At 34.1% G+C, this 27646-nt stretch overlaps 1 protein-coding gene across 2 annotated transcripts in view; it reads right to left on the bottom strand.

Annotated features, from left to right (window-relative positions):
* The window catches only part of TAF2 (TATA-box binding protein associated factor 2), a 57899-nt gene that overhangs the window by 26161 nt on the left and 4092 nt on the right, over positions 1-27646 (bottom strand). The window contains exons 3-17 of one of the 2 annotated variants that reach the window (XM_087825373.1): positions 27156-27316; positions 22458-22576; positions 20829-20970; positions 19382-19613; positions 16985-17169; positions 15906-16019; positions 14339-14438; positions 12491-12576; positions 10164-10299; positions 8964-9118; positions 8108-8222; positions 7645-7754; positions 6027-6092; positions 4054-4306; positions 1604-1744 (exon numbers count right to left, since the gene is read on the bottom strand). In XM_087825373.1, coding sequence (XP_087681499.1) covers positions 1604-1744; positions 4054-4306; positions 6027-6092; positions 7645-7754; positions 8108-8222; positions 8964-9118; positions 10164-10299; positions 12491-12576; positions 14339-14438; positions 15906-16019; positions 16985-17169; positions 19382-19613; positions 20829-20970; positions 22458-22576; positions 27156-27316 — 2115 coding nt within the window. Of the gene's footprint in view, positions 1-1603; positions 1745-4053; positions 4307-6026; positions 6093-7644; positions 7755-8107; positions 8223-8963; positions 9119-10163; positions 10300-12490; positions 12577-14338; positions 14439-15905; positions 16020-16984; positions 17170-19381; positions 19614-20828; positions 20971-21046; positions 21472-22457; positions 22577-27155; positions 27317-27646 lie in introns of those variants that run through there. The other variant, XM_016207762.2, reaches the window with a different exon arrangement.

Raw genomic sequence — 27646 nt, forward strand, 5'->3', positions numbered from 1 at the left:
AAAGGTGAACTGGTCTAAAAGTATAGATTTTCCAACACGCAGTAAGAAATACATTTACATTCCAACCTAACACACACACTTAAATGCTATGTTTACAAACTAAAATATAAAACCCAAATACCTTATACCTACCCTCATTACATATGTTGCATTATGATAGTGCCTATTAATTTCCTTTATTTAAAAAACAAATAAAAACTTTCAAATTGATTTCATGACGCCCTCACTAATGGGTCACAACTTTCATATTTCAATATGAATATGGAAGCACAGTGGCATAAAGAAGGGGACATATTGGGTAGACACAGAAATTAGCTTGCTTCCTATACCATAAATTAGTGAAATGGCAATAGAGAGCTGAGCAATATGTTTATGTATTATCAAATGTTCAGTTCTTAAAAATAAAATAACTGGATCCCACAGGCTTTTCTGGCCACACCACTACTGACTTTCCTCAAACCATCCCGAATGTGTTCTACTGATGAAATTCACTGTAAATGTATCATGACTTCCACTCTCAGCAGGTATCTTCAATGTTGCCAGGTAATCCTTTTACTTTTCCCTCTATTGTATATAAATCTCACTTTGTTTAACATCTCCCTCAACATCTATCATTTCACTTACTTTTAACCTGTTTTCCACCTGCCTCAGAAAAAAAGGCAGGCTCTTATCTTTTCTTTAATTAACCTCCCTACTGTGTCCCACCCACTACTAATACCTTCAGAAGTCACTCCATCTTTTTTATACTTACTGGCTTCCACTGAATATTTCATCTCTCCCTCTCCAATGGTTCCTTTCACTGTGCCAAATACGCCTCAAAATTTTCCTCCCTCTATCCAAAACAAAACAAACCCAAAATGTCCTTTTCTCAGCCCTACTTTATCCTCAACATATCTCCTTTCTCATACTCTTCACCCCCAAACCAGGAAAGAATAGGCTTCGCTAGTTTTTTCAACTTCACTGTTCCTTCTAGTACAATCTAGTTCATCTTATCTCTGCCTTCATTACTAAATTACTCCAAAAATTATACAAATGATTTAAAATTGCCCAAATGCTGACCACCCTGCCATCCTCACATCCCTTCCTAAAACAGTGACTCCATTACACCACCACTTTCTAAATTACTGTTTATAAAAAACTTACTGTGTGATAAATATAATCTAAAACACTTCACATGCTTGATCTTATTTAATTCTAAAAAAGGCAAATTTTACAACTGAGTAAATTGAGGCTTAGAGGGTTAAAGAACTTGTCCTTGTACAAACTGCCAGTGAGTAGTCTCTGACTCAGAATGCTGTCCACTTTCTAGAAGGACTTACCTATACCTCCACCCACCATGTAACCAGCCCGAAATTCAGACTATCCATTTCTATTTATTTTAGTTTTAATGTGGATAGCAAGTTACTTTCCCACAGCTCATAAAATCAATGAGCAATCCCTTAATTAAAATTTTGGAAAAAAATTTAAAAACAAAAAAAGAACAAAGGCAAAACCTTCTAGAAGAAAGTAAACACATCTATTATTTGAATAGTCTCCAAGTTAAACTGAGATATTCAGATAGTGGCATAAAACAATCATAAGAAATTTGGAAAGTAAACTATACCTTCTGTAGAAAATAACTCTGAAAGCTCATAAAGTTGTTTGTTTTCACAATGTTGGGACAAGTTTTACAACAAAACATTCTAGTAAAGAGTGACTTCATGGCTGGTGGTCCTGTCCATGTGCTCACCATTGAATTTGCAATCTGCAAATAAAATTAGAAAACAAAGTAATTTCCATCACCACAGCAAACATATTTTTAAATAAATAAAACAGCTTTCTAAAAGTTAGCAATGCAATTGGATTAGTTTTCAACTTCAATTCTCAGAAATCTAATACATTTTAGCCTTCTATTATCATTTCTAAGAAAATATACAAAAGTATCCCTCCTAAATTCTTATGTACACTTATAATTATTTTCTACAAGTTAATTTTGAAATTGGAGTATTCTTTACATTTTAAGAAAACACGTTTGCAAGAGGCTTCCGTTATAAATAGGTTTGTGTTTTTCCATTTAGGAAGATTAATTCTAACATTTTATATTTATCAGCTATACACATCACCATGGATTTTAAAGGTTTTAAAATCTACCCTAATTGAAAAACAAACAAAGTACAATGCTACCATTTAAGTCTGCAGGGATGCTTACCAAAAAAAAATGTATCTTGCTATTGACACTTTTAGTGTCTATAAAAATCATGTCTGAAAAGAAAATTATAACTAACTTTAACATAATTCTATGGATCTGCTAAGAATTTAGCATGCAAGAATCAAAAAGATCTTTATAAAAGCAATGAAACTGTATCCTTAGCAGATGATTATCAAAGAAAATAATCTTTTCCCTCATATACTTGGGTAGAGGGTAGGAATCCAACTACTCACCAGTGACCATTAAAGATAAAACAAATCTAAACCACTATAATCTGGTGAAATGTTGGACAAATGAATTTAGCAGTGAGGAAGGCAAGAGAGTCACAAACTGGGAATGAACCTATCATCAAGATGCCTTTTAGATACTCAGAATCCAGTATTTCTGGCCCAATTTTTGTCTGCATTTTTCTGGTTTTCATTTATTCTACCTTCAAAGTTTTTTTGCATCTGAAGAAAAATATTTAGTTTTCCTAATAAATTACCTTTCCCAGCATGTAAAATTATAAAACCTATCATTTAAAATTACATATCACTAACATTGATTACTACACCCTAACCAACATGAAACGATCACCACAGTGGGATAGTTAAGATGAACTGATTTCATGTACTCTAATCTCAAATGGAGGAATTTATTACCAAATATATTCTTTCCTTAAACAATGTAGTCGACAAGTCAATACTGTGGGAGGACAATAAAAAGCTAGGGACATTCCTTGACAAGTAAAATAAGGGAAACTGAGACAAAAGTCATTAAATAAGGCCCAAACAATTTGAGCAATTTATGCCAGTTAATGAATCACAAGGTAAGACTCTCCCCTGAGACCTCCCAGCCAGTCATAGAAAGATAAAAAGCCTCAAGACAAAGGGCCCATGGCAAGCTCTGGCTAGAGCACACCCATGCCTCGTATCTCTGCTCTCTTTCTCCTAAACTCTTCCCCATGAGACTTGCAACCAGGGGAGCAGAGGGCAGCGGCAGCTCATCCCAGGCTTACCCCCAAAACCTGTCCCCAAAGCCAGCCTTTTTCTCTAATTTTTCAGTGAGCTAACAGCAGCCCCACCTTGGTTCACTTCTTTTACTGCGACTTTTATTTCTCAGTGAGTCAAAGCAGCCCCACTCAGGCTCTCTCTTGTTGCTTCTTCTCCCTTAAGCCCTTCCTTTGTTTCACTGTCCCCAGCTTAATAAACATACCCTCAAATCACCTGGACTTATTATGAAATCTTTCCCGCATGAAGTCAAGAACCCACACACTATTGGCCGGCCCGAGGCAGACCTGCTCTGGGTCCAGACCCCGTCTGGTAACAATACAATGGTAAAAACTTCTCTTTGGTTTTAAAATCTTTCAGTTTGACAATCATAAAATTTTAGTACGTTACCTATTTTCAGGTCAAAACATGTTTCTTTCAAATCAGTCTTGCTAAAATATTTTAGCAAAAGCTTTCAAGGGAGCCCTGGCTGGGTGGCTCAGTTGGTTGGAGTGTCATCCCATACACCAAAAGGTTGCAGGTTCGATTCCTGGTCAGGGCACATACCTAGGCTGTGGGTTCAATCCTGGGCGGGGTATGTATGGGAGGCAAATGATCAATGTTCCTCTCCCACATCAATGTTTCTCTCTCTTTTGCTCCCTTCCTCTATCTCTAAGATCAATTAAAAAAATATATATCCGTTGGTGAGGATCAAAAAAACAGAAGAAAAAAAAAAAGAAAAGAGAAAAAAAAGCTTTCAAGGGACCAGCTACCAAGTAAAATGGAAGACTATGGTGAATTCTAATTTGTTTTTAATTCATTTGCAGAGTTCTGTTTTTTTTAAATATGCAGTACTCGATCTCAATCTTGTATTCTTTCTACTGTATGCAATCTCACCTTTGCAAGGCAGAAGCAAGCTGACATTCTTACTCGGTAGAAGCACTGTTCTTGCTCTAATATGTCAGTGAGGGCAAGTCTCGACGCTGGAGTGGGAAACTTTTCCAAGGCTAAGATGGACTCTTGCTGTGCAACAACATCCCTCTCATAGCGGAGCTGGTACTGCCACATGAAATCGGCCTGTTCAAACTCTACTTTCCTCAGCACTGACATGTCAGGGTCTATCCTGATCCACAGCAAAGGGGAATCAGCACTGAAAGAAAGGAAAAATTTTCCTTTTTATTTGTTTCTTCAATTCTACATATTCACAAAATAAAACCAAAGCATTTATTAATCAGATTCTCCTCTACATACAGTATTCAAGGATGCCTGGAGTTTTATGTATTCATTTTTTTTAAATCCCACTGACAACTTTTTCATAATGTTTAATATATTTCAACTTCAACACAATTTCCATCTATATCAATCTTGCTGAAAAGATCTCCAAGGATAGTAAGATAGTTGTCACAAAGAAATTCCATCGGAAACTATGAATTTGGGACTCTGATTTGTGATTACATGATGTGAAAGGGGAAATGAGAACAAGTTCCTTCATGTCACTTCCCGTAGTCAAGTAATTGGAAATCAGTCTGTGACTAAGAAATTAATTATTCTGATAAATTAATTTGTTTAACTGACTTTTAATACTTTATTTTTTAAATTCTAGACTCATCATCACCTCTTTCAAACAGCAAGTTCTGAGATCATAGTTCGAAGGCATATCACAAATTTATTCTCATGTTCTTCTTAAAGTAACAAGCACATTTTAAACAATCTAATCTATGTAAACACTTCTATCAAAGGAACACCACCAGAAATATTAATTCAATTCATCCAATATCACTGAGTGCTTAGTATAGCCAAGGCATGTGATATGGAAAAATTATAAAAATGGTATATAAACACTGGTTGATATTTGGCAACCAAGTTAGTAAATAACTACAGATGTTTTATAAAAAATATACAGGAACAACACAAATGAACAAAAAATCTGAGTTATATTTAAAAATAAAACTGTCAATAAATATTACCACATAAAACTTTAAAATAATGATATTTAAATTGTGTTTTGCAAATATAGGGAGCCTTAAAGTACCCTGAAGCCTTGTCCAAAGACAAAGGGAATCAATATCACCTGAGAACTCATTAAGAATGCAAACTATCAGGACCCACCAACAGTGCTGAATTAGAAACTGCACTTTCAGAAGATCCCCAAGTGACTGACATGCATGTTACAGCTTGAGAAGCACTGGTCTAAAGGCCAGCAGGGGAGCACGAAAGCTGCCCAAGCCAAGACTGTGCTCACCTCACTGCCACCATATATTTCCTCTTAATGTCCCCGGGCCAGGCTAGATTTACCTTTTCCTCTCTGATTATCTTTTAATTTTATTTTTTAACTTATAGGAGTTACACTGGTTAACAACACTATATAAGCTTCAGGTGCACAACTTTACCACACAGTACCTGTACACTGTACTGTGCACTCACCACCCAGTCTAGTCTCCTTCCGTCACCATGTATTTGACCCCTTGACCCTCTTCAGCCTCCCCCACCCCTCTCCCCTCTGGTAACCACCACATAGTTGTTTGTATCCCTGAGTTTGTTTGTTTTGTTTGTTCATTTGTTGCTTTTTGTTTTATATCCCATATGAGTGAAATCGTATGATTCTTGTCCTTCCTGACTTATTTCACTTAGCATGACACTCTCAAGGTCCATCCATGGTTATCACAAATGGCAGTATTTCTCATCATTTTTATGGCTAAGTAGTACCTAGCTGTATATGACTATGTAAGATTAGTTTTTAGCATAAGGTTCCATTGCCTTTCAAAAGTTTTAAAAGTACTAATTTCAGGACATTTATATACTTTAAGATTTACAAAACAGGACAAATGAGAATGCAGAAAACATTATGTCCTTAAACTAAAGTAACTTACTCCATTGCAGAAAGATCCATATCAACTTCCTCTCCATTCATCAGTGGAATTTTTTTCTTCTTATTCCTACATTTAAGAAAAAAGAAGTTTGAAATTATGACATTCCATTTCTGAAAGGAGATAAAGAGCAGCCAAAATTCAAGTTAAGGATTTCACGCAACATTTGAAAGATATCCTAAGGAAGAAGAAATAGTAAATGTAATAGAATTTAACCACAACAAAACCTGTTTTGAAGCTGAAGGAATGAAACAAATGATACTGAAATGTCATTGCAATCACAGTTTAACAAAAAAAATATATATATATAATTAAATGTCAACTTTAAACATATTCCCAAGAACTGGTAAGCTACAGTTTTATATAGAAAAGATAAGAGAGCTATCAATAAAGAAATCCTTTATAAAAAAAGAAAATATAACCAGGCTTGAAATGAGACATGAATCATTCTGAACACGTGTTGTATGTGCCAGCTATTGTCCTGTACAAAATGAGGTGGTTAAATATAACACATCTTAACACCACTAATCAATGTACAATTAATATATATAGATTTAAGATAAACAAAAGCAAGTGCTTCCATGCAAATTACTCTTGAATCATAAAATCTACTGGATAATACATTAATAACTTGGATGAGACAAATAAAACAGGAACAGAGAACAGTCTTCCTGTGTTCCTCACACCAAAGAATACCAGATGACATACTGCTAATATAGAGGGGGAAAAACTGAGGAAATGCTAGAGGGAGGGTAACAATCAGGTATTCCCAATGTCAAAGGTAGAAAGGATAAAAAGAAGGGAGGGATTTCACTCTGAACTAAGAAAGCATTTTCACAGAGAAAGAGTGATTACAGGGAGATTCCAGAATCAAGTTCCCTGAATGCTGTCAAAATCAACCGACATTCTCATGTGTGATGACCTAAATGTAGTCACGAGTAGAGACTTCTGTTCCTGAAATTCTGGTATTACTACACATTACTCCAGCAAACCAAAAAGTATTCTCATCTTTCACTACTCAGAGTACTTTCTAATGTCTGAGTTTTTAAAAAGTAATAAAGAAAACTATATTAAATAAAAGATGAACAGTTGGACATTTTCTATGTAAATGGCTTTATGCCTTTGGAAGACAGGAATGTTCTGTAAGGGCATGGTGATACAGGGACAAGACACATAGTGTAGAAGATGCAGGGGCTTTATTGACATATGTATTCAGCTCCTTCCTTTATATCCAATGATCATTTCCCCAATACTTCCTGTACATATTCGTCCAATAAGACTAATAAGAATAAAACTAAGCAATTTGCCTTGAATTTTCCTAGCTCTCAAAACTCAAACTTCAATTCCATCTCCTCCTGCCCCTACAAAATAAAGATTCTCAAACCTAAATTGTAAAGTTAATTATTTAATTCTAAGGATAAAAATGTTGTCAAAAACACAAAGCAAATAAAGGATGTTTGGTAATAACCTGAAGCAAAATGAGGGGGAAAAAAGATACTAGATAACATGTTCTCTACCTAAAAAATTAGGTGTACATTACAATTTTTATTTTGGCATTTTAATCTGTGAGACTTACAATTTAACTATAAACTTCAATTTATAATTATGATTCAATGCCTACCTTCTGCTTTTGGAATGGCAGGGTATATCATGTTTAAGGCTGTTTTCTTCAATTTGCAATGTGTGATTGAAGGATCCATCTAACTCCTGCACTGTCACTTTAAGTGGTCCCTTTAAAAAGAAGCATACGGTTCATAGGTAGTGCTAGAAAAATACCAATATGTATTCTTACGGGCACAGGCATATATATCAATATATAAAATAATACTATACAAGATGTGTATCTAGAGTCAGAGAAAGGCAATTGGTGCCAAAGGAGGGGAGAACTGGAAGAATCTGTATCCCCTGAAATCTCTATCTGTAACCTGCCTTCCCTTCAGCAACATTTGGTATTTGCTCAATATCATTCTTTGCAAACAAAATCTCATTATGAAACTTCTAACTAGATCCCCACCCATAAGCCCTTCCTATACTGTAATTGGGGAGGAAGTAATGCAAAAGACCATTTTGGAAAAAATACTTACCACATATTTCTGAGTTCCAGGAGATGTATAATCTTGTTTTATTTCCAATTCCAAGACATTTCGTTTTCTATTAAATGCAAAACTTCCATAAAATTTTACCACTCCACTCTGGTCTCTGAAGAACTATAAAGGATTTTTTGCATACTGAAATGAGTATGTACTAAACAAATTATTCACTTGGTAGTAATAATTTTCGAACGCATTACCACCAGTTCAAAGCTTGAAAGCATACTTCATTGTAAAGCAGGTGGCAAAGTATTCAAAATCCTTGTGAAAAATGTTTCCCCAGATTTGAACAGAATTTCTGAAATATTAAGAAATTTTTGTTTTGAAAGAAGTAAAACCACTCTACTGGGTTGTTAATATAGTGAAATGAGAAAATGTAAACACTAAAAAGTTCCAAGATATCAATCAAGTTGTGCCAACCTCTAACCACATCTACAAGTCACCAGACCACTGGATATTACGAGTAATCCTACAGGCCTGTCTGGTGAATTATTTACCTCCCTACCATCAAGCCTATTGCTGTACTCACACTGAAAACTACTGCAAAATATTCCAAACTTTACAAATAGTATAGATGTGTGTGTGTGTGTGTGTGTGTGTGTGTGTGTGAGTGAGAGTGAGAGTGAGAGAGAGAGAGAGAGAGAGAGAGAGAGAGAGAGAGATCTCAATTATTAGTAAACACCTTACAGGAAATGATTTACAGTTCCTGGTTATTTTTACTATTATTTAGAAATAGAAATAGTTCTTATTTCCTTTCATCCCCCAAATCCCTCGTCTACCTCTCTCCCCTTACACATATAATCTTACTCCCACCCCCAACCCCCTGTTGAATTGCTATTTAAAAGGATACACCCACTGCTTTATTAACGGCTGAATGTCTTTGCCAGAGACATTAGAGATGGATTTCAAAAACCCAGATGTGGAAACCAACATTTGACTCCACATATGTGACTGGAACTTCTGAGATGAAGCAGTACTAGCCAAACTTAGCAGTTTATTGAAAACCTGTAAGGATGAAAGTGTCATTTAGTAACTTTGTAACCTTTAGTAACATAATACGCATTGCTTTCAATTCTCTATTAAACCACTTTGATTGTAAAGTTTGATAACTTTATTATACAAAATTATAGAAGACAATAATTACACATCTTACTATATAGAGTGTTCTAGTTAAAGACAGAAGCATGCACAGAATTAAATAGCCAGAATAAAATCCATTCTTCCTCTAAATATAATCGAATTTTAATAATGTCTTGGCCCAACATTAAATACTGTTTTTAAGAATTGTAATAAGAATAACATATAACACCCATAATTTATTATGCTATGAGCTTTACGTAGAAACTAAACATTATTTAAGAAGTTGAGAACACCCAATAGGATTTATAGCACTCCAAAAAGCTAACTGGCTCTTGATGGACCACCTCTCATTTAATATTTCTGTTCTTTAAAGGCAAGGTGAAGGACAGAGGATTAACTTAATTTTAGGGCAAATTTTAAATTTTTTAAAAAAAGATTACTAAAAAGTTCTTTTTTTGCTTACCTCTAAGAATGTTAGAGGGGGAAAAATTAATGGGAAAAAAAACCAGCTGAACATTTCTACTACATCTGGTTTCTACTATCTCAACAATTTACACCAGAACTTACCTACAATACATGGCAGAATTTAGCAAAAACAAATATAAACATATTTTAGTTAGGTTTGCCTTTTGCTACTGAAAACATTTCTAAATGGCAATTCATCCTTAATATTCTAAATAATGCTGAACACAAAATTGTATGCATAAGTTAGGTTTTACTTTCATCCTCACGTTCTAATTTTACCTTCACAATAATCCTGCACTAAGTGTGTCAAGTACTGATACCCATTCAGTATCTGAGGAAAGACAAACAAAAAGCATAGGTCTAAGTGGGCTAACAGCTAATGACTAATGGAATTCTACATTTTAAACCAAGATACCCTGACCCTATTTACAGAATAGTATTCAGATTATACACATACAGATAGATCTTTCTTTATAATTGTTCAGTTCTTAACTTTAATACTTACTTGCAGCATAAATTCCATACTGATCCTATTTTCAATCAATCTCATCACAAGGTGAGCTTTACACTGGAACATAGTATAGTACTCCCAGGAGAGTGTATGGGGATGTTTTATTGAAAAGTGTAGATGGGATGCTGGACTAAACAAATAAACAGATTTACTTAACATGACACATTTAAATACTAAGTAAACAGTATATTTCATGGCCACATCAAGACAATAAATCAAGAACTTCATAGGAATACCTTAGCAATTTCCTTAGTATGAAAGCAACAAAGACTAGGAAACATACACACACAAAAAAAATCAAGATGAACTACATGTCTAAAACAAAAACAAGTATTACAAGAAAATAAAGGAAAAAATTTATTTCCATAATTTAGGGGTGGGGAAAATCTTCCAAAAGAAAAATCTAGACATTAAGACCAGACTGGCTATATAAAAATTTAAGAGATCAGCAGTAAATTAAAAGATACAGTCTAGTACAATAACTGAATTACATTTTATAAATGTGATATACACATAAATAAAGGCACAAAAAAAGGTCCATATACTGAAAGACAATATACAAATTTATAATCGTGGCTGATTCCAAGGAGAGGTTTTGGTAGGAGTGAGGGGTGGCAAAAAGGGGCTAAAAAGGATGTTTTATGTTTTACTCCATAAGCTTCTAAACTGTCCTGTTTTCTATTTCTTAAAAGAGCATGTATTCATGTGCTGCTTTTATATATAAATTTTAAAAATTAAACATACAAGAACTAAATAAATGGGCAGAACCAAGCTATTTTCACACGATGGGAATGCTCTAAGTATATGCTGGGAAACTGCCATATAACAGGCAGCCCGGAGAAGAAAGTGAAAGAATTAATGAGTGAGTACGTACTATGTATGAAGATTTGTCTCAAATAATCTCACAACCAACCTGGTTAAGATGGATCATGAATCATCACTGTCAGTTTACACATTAAAACACATACACACTCTCTCTGAAACATTATGCAATTTTCTTAAATGACCAAAATTAATAATGATAAAGAATCCAATTGTCTAACTCCAAATTCCTATGTTTTTCCACTGGCTTAATCTTATCTCAGTGACCACAACAAAAAAGGGCTCCTGGTTATACAATTTCAAGTATCTTAACCTTTGTTGTGCTTTTATCTTTTTAAATATGTCTTTTTATTGATTTCAGAGAGAGAGAGAGAAACATCAATGATGAGAGTCACTGATCGGCTGCCTCCTGCACGCCCCCCACTGGAGATTGAGCCCGAAATCCAGGCATGTGTCCTGACCGGGAATCGAACCTCGATCTCCCAGATCCTAGGTTGACGCTCAACCACTGAGCCACGCCCGGCGGGGCTGTTGTGCTTTTAGACACTTGGGCAGTCTGGTTAATTTTATAGACCCCATATGAGAAACTAGTTTAAAATGCACAAAATGAAATTTACAGAATTACAAAGAAAACCAATTATAATGAAATGCAGTTATGAAAATATTTAAAAAATTCTGATACACCAATATATGTGCGAGTTTTTCAGTGCATTAAATAAGACCTAGCAGCGGGCCACTGCAGGAATTCTGAGGAAGTTACAAGTACAACGAATGTTTCAAATATCTACTAGCAATTATGTAACAGCAAAGTATCCATTACATCGACTGCAGACAAAGTCACAACACTGTCTGCATTCATAATTAAAGAAAATGTAAAATTTCTCTTTATAGTTAGTGAAAATATTAAAAACTTCCCATTCAATTCAATCCACATTCCCTTTGGGAATCCGTGGACCCTAGAACAAGTAAGGATCCCTGCCAGCACCCTTATTTTGCTGTATGTGGCTTCTCCTTTACAGTACTTGCTAAAAGACAGTAAGGGAGAAAGAGAAAGAAGGGAAGGAAGGTGAGAGGACATAAAAACAAAAGAGTAAATAAGAATCTAGATAGGCAAAGATTTAAATAAATAGGTACAGGTAGGATGTCTTGATACTGAAATTATTCACTCAGACTTAAAATAATTATCAGTTTCCATTAAATTTTTAAACTTTTATGAGAACAGTATGCTATAGTAGCATTAGAAAATTAAAATGGAAAAAAGAAAAGCATATTTTTTTAAGTTCTTTAAAAGTTTAAATCCACTTATAGCTATCACATGCAATAAAAACAGTAATGAAAGGAGTAATGAGAAGATTACCAGGGTTTGGGCCTCAATATTATTACCTACTATTATTACTACCTCTTTGGTCTGTGTGGGCCTCAACACACATACAAATGATCCTACAAGAGTGATCCCATAGAACAAGGTTTATAATATCATTTCTGAACAATAAACATACTTATCCTTCTCTTTTCCTCCACCAAATATGGGATGTAGTAAAACTCCACCAGTTTTCAGTTCATATGCCACTATTCTATCCAGCTCCTAAAAAAGATATAAAAAAGGAGTCAGTGAAAACTTTTTTACATATAAGTTTAAAACTGACCTGTGACTTCTCATTTCCTGGAATTAGAATGTAAATTTCTTAAACAAACTAAATGTATTTGGAGAGTAATTTATGTTCTTACAAACAAAGCAGACTACACAGATGGCTGAGTGACAGAGCCTACAAGCCTTGCCTACTTTGTGACTTCAGGGCTGACAATGGCTCTTCCCAACCTCTCTAACTGGTTTTCTAAGTTTATTTCTTCCTTCTCTGTATTTTGCTTTGATGGAGAATTTAGACAATAAAGAAGAAATGGGAATAAAATTATGTCAGGAATCAACATTTTAAAACCCTTCTCCAATATGATACACATCAAAGTTAAAAAAAAAGCTTAAGTGAAAAAAGGATGCCCAGCCAGGAGTGGCTCAACAGCTGAGCATCGGCCTAGGATCCAGATCACAGTTTGATTCCCAGTCAGGGACGTGAGGAGGCAGCCGATCAATGACTCTCTCATCATTGATGTTTCTCTCTCTCTCTCTCCCCCTCTCCCTTCCTCTCTCTAAAATCAATAAAAATATATTAAAAAAAAAAAAAGGAAACACAACTGTGCTAGAAAAATCATGACTAGTTTAAATAGTATACACACAGAATAGAGAAGTGGTAAAAATCATAGTGAAGTGGTTGAAAGCCAGGTCTAAATCCTGGCTCTACTACTTACTAGCTGTGCAACTTTGACCAAATAACTTAACCTCTCTGTGCCTCACTTTCCTCATCTGTAAAATGGGGATAATAACAGAGTACTTAGGAAGATTAAGATGGTTAACATTTATAAAATGTTTATAACAGTGCCCAGAACGTGGTAAGTGCTGTACATCACTTCCCTGCATTAATAGTTTTTGAAATAAAGAATGGACTCTTCAGTTCTAGTTGCAGGAATTCTTTTATAGTTCTAAATGTTTGAAATCTTTTACCTTTTGGCTTATTCAAGTTTAGGTTTGGATGATGAAGATAAAATTAGAAAAGGGCAAAAATGCAGGGGTCTATTTAATAAGGATTTTAAAGGCTAAACGCTTTCCACCTTAGAAGAAAGAAGCTAAGCATGATTGAAATGCATAGGTACATGAATGGGCTAGGCAAAATACAGTTGATTTTTGTCTTTTGGGCCAAATCTTTATAGGAAAAAGACTAAGAATAACAGGAGCATAAATGCACTGAAGGGCTATCCAGCATACAATAAGCACTTACTATGTACAAGGCACCATGCATATTACATGTATGATGTCTCATAATCCTCGACCATGGGGTAGATACTAATCCTACTCTCCTTACCCAGATGAGGCATGGAAAGATTAACCAAAGTAATAAAGCTTGTAAAGGTATGAGGCAGACTGAAAAGCAATCTCACTCCAAAACCTGGACAGTAAGTCTAAACAAATTTAGGAAGCAGAGAGATACATTAAAATAACGACTATGAGAAGCTGGAATATATCTAATGACTAACTTGATGTTTAAGGAGCTTAAGTATTCTTCCTTAGCAAAAAATGTCTTCAGAGGCCAACACTGACAATGGAAATGGGATAAAATAGACCATTAGTCTTTCTCAGTATAGTGATTCTCAGTTTTTTGGAAAAAAATTAGACTTTCAAATAACAGTAAGTATTTTACAATTGTTAAAAATAAAGGAAATGCAATTTTGAAACCAGGAGAACACTAACATATCTTATTGACTTCTAAGTGGATAATGGACCTAGTTATTTTTACCTCTTTAATCCAATGGCGGTATTCATTAACACCAAAAGTTTTTTTCATCCAAAGTCCATAAATATAGCCTGAAATTCCCTTCAGTACCCATTCATCAGACCTAAGCAGAAAGTAAAAATGTGAACTTTTAATCATAAAAATTCTTAAGATAAGATGGAAGATAACAGGTATAGTGTGTACTTCTGTTCCTTAAAGAAAATAAAAGCTATTAACAAATTATTTGGTTTTCCCACTTCTTCTAGCTGAGTTCTGCTTGTTCATTCCTAGTGCCTTCTGTACATCACCTTTAACTGTAGGACCGCTGCACAGTCTTAGTTCAAGTACAATGTGCCTGTGTTTGTGTTCTGCTCCAGCAGTGCTGCTTCCCTCTCACCCAGCTCTGTCCACACAGTCAGCTTCTAAAAAATCCCTGCCTGTAATCAGAACTGTACTGCTGAATTCTTTTTATTTTTTTAATCCTCACCTGAGGATATTTTTTCATTGCTATTCAGAGAATGGAAGGGGGGGGAAGAGGGGGGAGAGGGAGAGGGAGGGAAGGGGGGGGAGAGAGAGAGAGAGAGAGAAACATCGATGTGAGAGAGATACATTAATTGGTTGCCTCCCGCACGCGCCCTGACCAGGGATTGAGCCTGCAACCAAGGTACATGCCATTGGCCGGAAGAGAACCCAGGACCCTTCCGTCCGCAGGCCAATGCTCTATTCACTGTGCCAAACCAGCTAGGGCTGTACTGCTGAATTCTTAAAGTCTACATTCTATTATTACCAATCCCATGCATAATCATCAATGGGATTCTAAGACCTGAAGTTTAATTACTTAATTTTTTAGTTTCTCAAGACGAAAGGCAATTGACATCATTCATTTAGACCTTTATCCAGTCATTCATTTGTTCTTTTAAACATTTTGCCTACCATGTTTCAGGCACTATTCTGTAGTGAAAGTATGTAATTTAAAACAAATCAAGAGGCTTTATCCTCTCTTCTCCAACAAGGGGGGGAAAAACAATATCACATACTATTTATAGCATAGAATGGTCACTGTTATAAATTATAATCTTAAGGGGGTTTCAAATTCACTCTCAAGTTAATCAAAAAGAAAATAAAAAGTTTTATGTTTTACATAGTTCAAGTAAATTAGCACAAAGCTAGGCACTAGTAGGAAAAGTCCTATGTCATTATTGCTATTGCAGAGGACCATTATTTTGCCTTAAATATTATCCTGAGCGTTACCAACTGCACTGAGCACTAACATTAGAATTCAAACTATAGTTTTCTGTACAATCAAGTCCTTTTATCTACAGTAATCACTCAGTTTTTTAAGAAATTTTTGCTATCAAAAGCCTTACCTTAATCTTATTGCAAATGACAGAGCTTACTATACTGAATTCATGGCCAAAAATTTAGGATGAAGTTTATATTCATTATTTTCCTTTAAATATATAGAGAATACTGTCTTTTAAATTAACTGCTGCAGTTAGCACAAAGGTCAGCTTACATTGCAGGAAAAGAAAATAAAAACAAAATTTCTCGATTCTTCTCCTCAGTAGTTGTAAATTTTGAAATTACTCACCAAGACATTCTGGATATGAAACATCCAAAAAACTGCTGGGCCAAGGACTGGGCTAAACACCTTCTAGTCAAAGGTGTCTCATCTATAATCATGGCACTGTGTAACAGATTTGTGCTGGAATTTAAGAGACAGCTATTTATAACCAGGAAATAATTACCAAGTCAAAATACAATTATTATATGTTTAAAACAACAGAATTTAAGTTAGGCATAAAAGAGAAAAACCAGAATATTCTCCCAAAGAGCTTTTGCATCTTTCCAAAATATAGTTGAAATCCATAATCTTGACATGTTTTTCTTAAAGCAAGGATTGCAATGTTTCCCACTGATTTCCATAAAAAGTATATATACCTTTTGGGTGGTGGGATAAGGGGAAGCATCATTAGTCAGGTATGTTAATCAAAAACTAATCCTCCTATGAAGGGCTCTTGTAATCTTTTCCAAATAACAACTATTAAATTTTTGTGCTCTATCATTTACTTTCATATACACTGACCCATAGGATCCTTCTAGCAACACTCTGGAGAACGCGAGGGAAGTATTATCCCCTTTTAATAGATGAGAAAATTTAGATCCAGATAGGGTAAAATGATTGACCTTGACTCATAAAACTTCGAAATATGAAACTTTTCAAGGAATGAAATAGAAAAGGGAGAGAGGTAAAGAGGGTAAAAAAAGAAAGAAAATGAAAATAACGTTCTCTTTTTCTTACAAAAAAAATTCTGACAATATAAGTAAATTTTTAAATAGTGCTAAGAAAATCTCTCACTAGCTATTCACAAAGTAAGTTGTATGATTTTTTTTAAACTACATAAGCAGAAAAAGATTTTAAAGAAATATGTAAAACATTAATGTCAGTTAATTCTGGATGAAATAGTATGAATGTTTTGGGTTATTCTAAAAGTTTCTTCTTTATGCTTTTTTACATTTTTAAATTTTAAAAACACTAGATTTTCTACAAAGCCAACCATATCTAAATTAAAGAAAAAAGTTCAAAACATATCCTAAAAATGATCCTAAAATAACCTTTCTTCACATTATTACCCTAATTAAGCATTTCAAATTTGAAGAAATACCAACCTAAAAATGCTCATAGAAGCATAAGCAGCCACTTCAACATAAGCCTCATCAATGAATACAGTCTTAAAGCAAGAGTATGGGTATCGGCATGTAAGAATTTCTTCATAAAATTCAAAAACTTCATGGAGATATGAAGTGGTATGTTTAAGCAATGGAAGAAGTTGGGGTAAACAAAAATGAGTAACCTGAAAATAAAAGCAAGGAAGATCACTAAATAAGTTAACTTTATATTTTAATTTCCTAAATATCTCAATTACAGATAAATGTTCATACAGATATATATTTTTCTTTTTCATAAATTCATGGAACTGAAAGAAAATGCTGTTGTGAAATTAGAGATTACTTTGACAATATTTAAAAATTCTTCTGCATATGCATACAAAAAAGATTTAAATTTCTAAGACTTATATACTATAGACCTACCACTGATTCATAAATATCTAACCTAGTGAATATTGGACATGTCATAGTACTATGTTAACAATTAACAGTCAATGTTAGTCACACTACCTCTACTGCACGTAGAGAAAAATTACTGTAGTGTCTTCCTCTACTATCTCATGTACATACTGAAAGCTGCGGGAAGCTTATTGCTTGCTAGGAGAAAAGAAATGCCTGCAATAGAAACAGTAATTCTGATTTTCTTATTAGGCTACACTGCACCTTGGACACGACACACCAATGATCACAGTCCCAATTTACAACTCTGTGCCAAATGAAAGGCATCGACAGTGACAGAGGTCACCCTTGCTAGAATGACCTGGCAAGGTTTCAGGCAGGAGACTGAATTTGAGCTAATATTCTCAAATGGACAAAAGTTTGATAGGGAAGGAGAGGAAAAGAGGACATCCCAAATAGTGTCAGAAATAGGAAGAAATAAGGTATGATCAAGAAACTCTAAGTAAACTATCTATATTGAATATAACAAACACAAATAGGAAAGTATTAGAAAAAAGCTGGAAAGGAATATTAGGGTCAAATTTTAGAAGATCCTGAAAGCCGTGCTAAAGAGCTCTGACTTCTGCAGGACTGTGGAAGAAAGGAAAGTTTAAAAATATAATAAAAATTATTGTTCTGACAGCATTACAAAAGAACAGATTAAAGACTACCAAAATAGTGAGGGATGAAGATCTGTGTATTATTAATGGGCAGGGCCCAAACTGCATCATGATTAATACTCCTCTTGGTACACAAACAAAATGAAAAACTACTCATCAAAGAAAGAATTCACTTTCAGACAAATCTACAGGATAGCAAATCTACTGATATTGGGGCAAAAATTAAAACTATTTGAGAGAAAAAGACTAAAACATGCGCTCTAAGGATTCGAGAAAAATGCCTGATTTTCCTTTCTCTCATCCAATGGCTCAGCATGCGAAAAAAACTTTTCCAAAATACAAAGTAGGTACTAATCAAATGTTGATTTTAAAGTTGATTAATTTACCAAAGATAATAAAATTCACTGCCAATCTTATCACTAAATACACTTTCAAGAGACACTGTCAAGATAGTTTTTAAAAGCAAAACCATTCACAAAATACCTTGAATATTTTCAATGAGTGATTTCACAAATCTTGTGAATTTCAAGAAAGCAAACATAAAAGCAGACAAAGGAACTAACAGCCTAAACCTGGTTGACCTCATTTTTGCCCACATAACTCAAAGAAATACTGTTGAGATATACGTGGTCACAGTATAAGCTTTATATTAAAAATAAAAGTAATTAAAATTGAAAACATAAAGAACAGTAAGTAAGAGATTCATTCAAGTGTTACTTTAAACATGTACAGTAGCCAAGAGGGTCAATAACCAGTGAATTACTTTTTAACTGCAAGCAATCTCATGCTTGGGGAGACCTAAAAGCACTAGTTGGCCTATCAACTGATAAGTGATTTGCTGTAAGATGTGGGATGGGAGAAACTGGGAGAAGACTTCATGAGTTTGCTGACCAGACTTCTAACCCTGCCATCCTTTACTCTCTTCCTCTGCGTTGTGAAGTGAGAACAAATCTTGCTCCTTAATCCTGAACTGCACTTTTTTAGATCCAGAGGTGACACTGTGACATTCATAAACATATGCCTCACAAAGAGATGACATTAATAATGAACAGAATTAGTTATAGAAATTAACCTATATACTCTAATCAAAATATATTTGAAGCTCTTTTGAATGCAAAGACCTCTGTCGGAAAAAATCTGAAATTTTAATATAACATTTTGAAAGGAATTCATTCAGGAATTCACATCATTAACTACATATCAGAAAAGGAAGGCTTCTCTCTCAAATGATAATCTTGACAGTTAAAAGAAGAATTAAGAAAAACTTAGTATTTCATTAATAGCCTTCTTTTCTCAGGAGTGAAAGGGTGAAAGGAGAGAAAGGAGCAAGAAGCCATACCTCATGCATATACGGATCTACAAGTATTTCAAAGGGTCCAATGGCCAAGGAGATATTTGACGCAGCTGTTGGAATGGTAAGCATGTAATGGAAGGTCTTTTTCCTCATATCATGGGTATACACCGTCTCCACCAAATCTCCATTGGAAACAGCCACCATCGCAGCATCTACTGTAAATTCTAATTTCCATGTACATAATTCAGAGTATGAGTCAACACATGGGAACCAAAATCTAGAAAAAAGATCAACAGTATAAAAAATATGTTGAAAGTGTAACCTACATTGCTTCCCCCACATATAAATTTTTTTAACATTCATAAAATAGCTACAAAAAGAAACTTTAGCTATTTGACTACTGAAGTTTTTTACTGTGCAACTTGAAAGAATTTGATTAAAGACAGAATCTTGTTTCCAAATATTATCTGGCAATATTAAGTAAATATATCTTGTGGTACTGTCAGTTCAAACCCTAAAAAGGGGTAAGCAATTCTCAGTTCGCAATTTTTAAATTAAAAATGTTTCACTTGTATATTCACATTAGTCAGTTTTGATGTAGCATTCATTTCCAGAAACTAAAAAGGCTTGTAATAAAGTTTTAAAATACACAATTAATAATCAGAATCTATTTTGTAAGCTAGAAAACTGCTTTTCTGGAGAATGCATTGTATACATTCAAACAGTGCTGGTAATGCCATACATAAATTTCTAGCTGACGTTCTATCAATTCAGATCAGGTTTTATTAGGTGCCAGGGTCTGTACATGGCACTGCAACACAAAGAAGTATAAGATATCACCCCTGACTTGGAGGAGTTAATAATCTGAGGAGAAAATACATACCATAAAGTAATATTTCAATAACATGTAGTGAACTACAGAACTATGAGAATGAACTACAATTACACACAATGAAGCGAAATCTCACTACCACAGTGTTCAACAAAAGAGCATAATGCATATGCTTCCATGTATATAAAGTTTAAAAACAGATATAATTAATCTATGGCATTTTAGAAATCAGAAAAGTGATTACCCTTTGGCAGGAGAGTATCAGGTAGGGAGGTAGTGAAGGAAGTGGGTGGGAAGGGGACTCTGAGATACTGGTAATGTTCTTTTTCCTGATGTGAGTGTGGATTAAATGGATGTGTTCACTGGTGCAAATTTACTGAACTTTCTACATACAACTTATGTAATTTTTTTATGTTTTACTTCAATATATAGTTAAAAAATAAAAGAAATGAGATGATTTCAGAACAGTAGACTTGCAAATGAGAGAGAAAAGACATAAGGTTGAGGAAGAATGACTAATGGAACAAGAAAGAGGTGGAAGAAGTTGGGTGGATAAAACTGGTATTTCCCATTTTATACTAAATATGTGCATTGTATTTACACAGAAAAAGTACAATTGAAAATAAAATTAACTGAAATATATAAGAATTAATAATCTACCTTGTGGAATTCTGATACCCACAAGAGAAAACATGAGCACCTCTCTCTGCCATACTTCCCTCTACACTGGGTACCACAAAATGAAGACCTCCTTTTGGCTGATCCAAAGAAAAATTGATGTGTATCTTTAGGACCTTTAATTCTGCAACAAATAAATACACACATACATTGATACATAAATATATAATTAGTGGTCTACGTAATAAGAGCATACTTACACTGAACACAAAATGGGAATCCAAAGCTCAGTTTTACATGAAAAACCACACTACTTAACCTAGTTCAGGTTTTCACCATCCCTCCACCTAGGTCAACAGGTGTCCTTGGCTCCACTCAATTCTAGTCACTGCTGTGTTCTCCGAAAATGTAGCTCTGGCTATGCCATGTCCTCATTCCCAACAATGGTACACTGCCTAAAGAGAAAAATGCAAAACTCCCACATTGGACACTTAAGTCTTTCTCTTCTAGATTTAATTCAAAACTTACTTTTCAGGTTAAATAAATGGTGATGGAAGAAAATTTGACTATGGGTGGAGGGCATACAATGCAATAAACAAATCATATGTTATAGAATTGTACACTTGAAACCTATATAATTTTAATAACCAATGTCAGGTTAATAAATTTATTTTTTTTAAAAAGGACACAGAAGCCAAAAATTAAAAAATTAAAATAAAAAGATTGACAAAAAAAATTTTTGTTCTCTTATTACATTCCCCCAAAGAGAGTTAACCCTGGTTGACTTCAGGGAGTAGGTAAATAAGTGAAAGGTGGGGCAGATGGAAAACTTATCCAAGATTTACATTATGCATTATTTATTATGTTTTTTAATTTTTGTCTTGTTTGATTTCTATAGAATAAATGTGTTGCTTTCATAATAAGGTTAAATGTTGTTTTAATTCCCCCCAAAACATTATAACCATATCACTATCTCCAATCTCTGAACATAATGAAGACGTTCCATGCCTGTCCCCTAAATTGGGCAAACCTCTCCCCCTAAAATAATCCCCCCCCCACAAAAACTACCAAAAATAAGCAAAATCAAAGCAAAATGTCTTTTACTTCCTTATCACGATTAATTTTTATAAGGCGAAGTAAAAGTAGGCAAAAGATTATACATAATAATTATAATGGCTATAAATATATTCAAGAAAATAAAAATTTAGACATAGTAAGACTATGCTCAAAAGCATGCAAAGTAGATGTTTTGGCGTTGCGTCTACTACTAATTAATGACCTTCAGGAGGTCACTTACTCTCTTTGGACTTCAGATGACTCTTTTGTAAAAGAAAGGAATTAAACCAGATGATTTTTAGGACCCTTCCTGCTATAAAATGCTATCATTCTAAAATGATTTGATATTGTGTGGATTCTGAAATCTCAATAAACTGTTCCATTCATCTTCTAATTTTTTTTTAATAACTTTCACTTTAAAAACAGTGAAGTGAGTTGATTTTTTGTCACACTCCTTGATTGCTATTTTCCTGTTAGCCTGTGGTCCTTAAGGGGGAAAAAAAGATTCCAACTTGTGATTATTTCAATTTACAATTTTGACATCATTTTCATGTAAAGGTTCTAGTCAGTAAACCATGATTGTATTGCACAGTCAATATAGTCTTGGTATTTTACCATCAACGTGTTTCCACAACTCTGATGGAACCTTAATACAAAGTTCTCCATTTCCTGCATCAGGATCCACAGCACTCACCGCAGCTGCGTAAGCATTGGAAAAGTAATTGAGATTTCTCCTGGGGAAAAAAAAAAAAAAAGGAAAAAACTTTAACAATAAGCCATATATTTCACCAAGTATTTTCTTAAATATTTGATACCATCTGTCTGTAAGCATTATATCATCTTACATAATTCATAAGAAAGCTTTTAGTCATGTAAATGTTGTTCTACTTACCAAAACAAAACCTACTAAACTACAAATTCAATGACATATAGTCTACTCACCAATGCTATGTGATTATTATAATTATCACACTATTCAATAATTTTGGAATGCCAAAGCCAATACGCTTTCCTAATACAAATATAGAGAATATATGTAGAATTTAAGAAATAATTATTCTTTATAAATCTGGTAAAAATTTGAATGGATTCAACAAGCTTTATAATCTGACAGACATTAAGATGATTAAAACATATAAGGAGGGAATCAATTCCTCAAAATATAATACTGTTCCTCTTCACTCCCCAGTGCATGACAATGTAAACTTAATGAAGGAGGAGAACTTTGGGCTCCTTCACTGTTAAATCACCTATATGCCAGGGGGTACTTGATAAACTTATTTGTTCAATAGTTACTTGGCTTTAACTCCCATTGGATGAAAATACACAGAATTCTTGTGGAAATATGAAAACACTGTTCCCATCTGACTTTCCTATTCCATAAAAACATTTCCTCACTGAAATTAGTTAAAGGAATATGGAAGAAATGGAAAAAAGAAGAAAGATAAGGGATAGCAAGAGCAAGAAAACAAGATGAAAGACCAACATCATGAGCCATATTCTCATTGCACATCTTTATGTCTATCACCTTATCATTAGATGAATGCACAAGGTAAAGTTGGTGACATTTCACTAGCTTAGTAAATTTTTAACCTACTTAAAAAAACAAGTCTCATGTACTCTACAGAGTGATTGTAAGGAAAAGCCATTAAATAAAACATTCGGTTATACACTCTTAACTTGATAGAGGCCATTCCTCCCCATCTCCACCTCTCTACTAATTAGGAAGGATGTAGTATTAACTATGGCTTTTAACAATTACATAACATAAGGCTCTGGAAGTAGTTAAACAGACTGCTCAATAATTTTAACAATTTCTTTCTGTTAGATAAATATGTAAAATAAAAGGTGTAAAAAAACTCAAGGATCACAATAAAAACAGACTATTTTTTAAATTACCATACAGTAAAAGTAACTTTTCTTTGGTATACAATTCTACGAATTTTAACACATGTGTAACCACCACGACAATCAGGATAGAGAACAGTTTCATCATTCCAAGTCTCTTGTGCTACGCCTTGTGTCAAATAAATGGAACAGAATGTAACCTCCTGAGGCTGGTTTGTCTCACTCATTATGTCTCTGAAATTCATGAAAAGTGTTACATGTATCAATAGTGAGTTGCTTTTTACATTGAATAGTATTCCATTGTATAGACTGTACAGCAAATTCTTTATTCGTTCACCCACTGAAGGACATCTGGGTTGTTTCCAGCTTGTGGCTATCAGAAATAAAGCTGTTGTGAACAACTGTATATCAGTTTCTTTGTGATTTTAATTTTAATTTCAATAGTACAAATACCCAGGACTGATCACCCAGGGGCTCCAGAGTGATACAGTAAATATACATTTAGCTTTATAAGAATCTGCCAAACTGTTTTCCTCTGCATTCCCACCTGCAGAATATGAAAGTGCCAGCTGTTCCTCCTCATCCTTGCCAGGACTTAATTAACGTAACATCTAATATAAGGACTACTTAGTACATCTACAGATTACAACTTCTTTTCAGTAAAATTTCAAAAACATGAAATCTCAAAGACAGCTGAAGAACTTGTAATTTCCCCCCGTTATCTGTGAAATTCAAAACTAAAAGATAATCGTTACACAAAATGCCAAATTTAAACATTACATATTAGGCTGTTCAGTTTTTTTATGGGAAATTATTCTCTTAACGTCATTTCCTGAGAAAAGGTACAGTGGTCCAAACAAAATGGTGAGTCATTAGAAATAAAATCTACTAGGAAGTCAGTTATGAGGAACAATTTTCTCATGGTTTGGATTTCAGTGTTAGCTTTCATAATACGAATCAAATGTTTTCTTTCATAATAACCTCATAAACGCCAAAAACTACAAGGCAAGATTATAATAAATGTTTTCAATTTTCAGAATAATGACTACAAAATATTAATGTGCCCTTGCCCTATAACCACCACCACCTCAAGGAAACAAAGCTGAAAGACAAGTAATGCTGTAGAGGATATTGAAAAACTGGAAAATTAAGGTGACAGAATCTATTACATAATCACCCACATTAAATTAAAATGATGTTAATTCTTTGTCAAATAAAGAATACATGCTTCTCAAAACTATAGGTGCAGATTTTGCAAAACTTAAGAGTTTCCTTTATTTTAAAAAAATTTCATAGAAGCATAAAATACATCAGAAAAGTATATATATATTCTAAGTATAGAGCTCAATGAACTTTCACAAAACCAAAGCCGGTATGCAGAGCAAGAACAGAACTTTTCCAGCCTCTGGAAGCCCTCTTGAGCCCTCTGATAATCACTAACCAAGCCCCACTCCCACCAAGGATAACCCATTATTATGACATCTAATGTGATAGATTAACAGCTTAACATACATTCTCTTGTATCTGACTTCTTTTATGTGACGTTAAGTTTGAGAGATCCATCCATATTATTGCATTTAGCTGTTGGTCATTCATTCTCATTACTGTTTAGAATTCCAACAGCGTAAGAATACACCACAATCTACTATTCTACCACTGATGCATCTTCCAGTTTTCACAATTACAAATGCTGCTGTGAACGTTCCTGTATGTATTTGTTGGTGAACACGCGAACACGTTTCTACTGGGGGTATACCTAGGAGTGAGACTGCAATCATCGAGTATGAATATATTCAACCTCAATTCACATTTCTGTTAGCAGTGTTTGAGAGTTCCAGTTATTCTACATCCTTGTCAACACTCATTTTTCCCTTTGTCTTCAGTTTTGATAGTTTACATACAGGGTGGGGAAAAAGCCAGTCAACAAAAAAACTCCAATTTTCAAAAATGGAACCAATACCAAAATTGAGAATGATGACTAAACAGTTTATAATTTTTTTAAAAGATTTTATAGTTTGGGACATTCTACTCCAAAACACTGAGAGTCACAGAAATTATATAATCCAATGCTATCAAAACTTTGAAAAAACAAGTGCCTTCAAATAGTTGCCAGTATTTAAATCATTACAAATATTACTGGAATACAGTCAAGTAAAATGCAAAGAAGAGCATTAACAATGATAAACAATCCTATTTTCTTAAAAAATAATTCAAAGGCAATGAAACTAATCTGTTCCAAAATACTTACTCAACATTACTTATGATCACAAATGCTGGAAATTGTACAAATGTCAAACAACTAGAAATAATCACTCAAAACTACAGCATACTAAGTAAGTGGAATGTTACCTGACCATAAAAATAATTTTAAAATGAAGCCTATCATATTATACATGGAAAAGTAAAAACAAAGAATTTAAATGAATAAAGCAGAACATAAAACTGATCACAACAACATGTTTATTGATGAAAATCAGAAGTAGCCTTGCCCTAGCAGGTTTGCTCAGTGGACAGAGGGTCGACCCTCAGACTGAAGGGTCCCAGGTTCTATTCAGGCCAGGGCACATACCTCAGTTGCAGGCTTGATCCCCGGCCCTGTTCGGGGGGCCGTGCAGGAGGCAACCAATTGATGTGTCTCTTTCACATCAATGTTTCTCTCTCTCTCCCTTCCACTCTCTTTGAAAAGCAATGGAAAAAAACATCCTCGGGTGAGGATTAAAAAAAAAAAAAATCAGAAGCAGCCTCAAGACATACAATATTTATTTAATATGAAGGAATGAGCCCGACTGGTGTAGCTCAGTGGTTGAGCATCAGCCTATGATCCAGGGGATAGAGGTTCAATTCCCAGTCAGGGCACATGCCTAGGCTGGGGGCTCAATCCCCAGTAGGGGGCGTGCAGGAGGCAGCCAATCAATGACTGTCTCATCATTGATGTTTCTATCTCTCTCTCCCGCTCTCTTCCTGTTCTTGAAATCAATAAAAATATTAAAAAAATAAAAATAAAAAATGAAGGAATGAGATATTTCAGACAATATTTTATGATATTCTAAAGTAGTTAAAATATTTTATAGAATATTTTAAAGTAGTTTCTGGTCTATAGATTATGATGACCACCTAACTTATTAAAAATTACATTTCATATTTATGAATATTTTTTTAAATATCAAAAGTAAAAAAAAAAAAAAAATGGCTAAGAAAATTTATTTAAAGTTTTCCAGTAGTACTTCTTTAAAACTGTAGTCTGAAGAAGGAAAACTTAATAATTACTATGTTGGGTAGAGCTAGTAAAATTTCTTGAACCAAATATGCAGTGGTAAAAGCAACAAAAATTAAAATTAGAAAAAACAAACAAACCTGGGAACCAGAGTCTAATAATAATCTTAGAAAACTCTACTGAAAAAGTTAATCAAATCATATGAAAAAAATTACTGTTAGAAATATCAGCGTTTACAGTGTATAACTTACTGTTTTGATTCACTGTGACAAACTTCCAAAGTTGGATCATTATAAATAAAAGCAGCTTCTAAATCATTGATCCTTACTCGGTATATTCTACACTGTTTGCTGTTCAATTTGATTCTATTCAAGTTTGCAACTGTGGGAAATATAGTCAGTTCCACAAATCCCTGTAAAGATAAAGAATAATAACTTCATTATAATTAAGAACATATTTCTTTGATTTCTACTACTACACACAGTACACTCCAAAGACAGAATCCCAAACAGTTACATATATACATATATACAAGTGCTCTCGGAGACCTTCATTTTGAACATGGCTGTCTCAGTGACTAAGTGGGTGTGAATTACGTACCCTTTATCATCCTGGTGGCTCACATTCACTATCTGTGAAAATCAGACCATCTGCTAGAATAAAGTAAAAGGACTCACTACTCTCAAATATAATAATTTCTAAACAGACTGGAACTAAACAGGGAGGAAGGAAAAAAAAAAAA

Source organism: Miniopterus natalensis, chromosome 16 (genome assembly GCF_054644295.1).
Source record: "Miniopterus natalensis isolate mMinNat1 chromosome 16, mMinNat1.hap1, whole genome shotgun sequence".
In the NCBI taxonomy this organism is placed as follows: Eukaryota; Metazoa; Chordata; class Mammalia; order Chiroptera; family Miniopteridae; genus Miniopterus; species Miniopterus natalensis.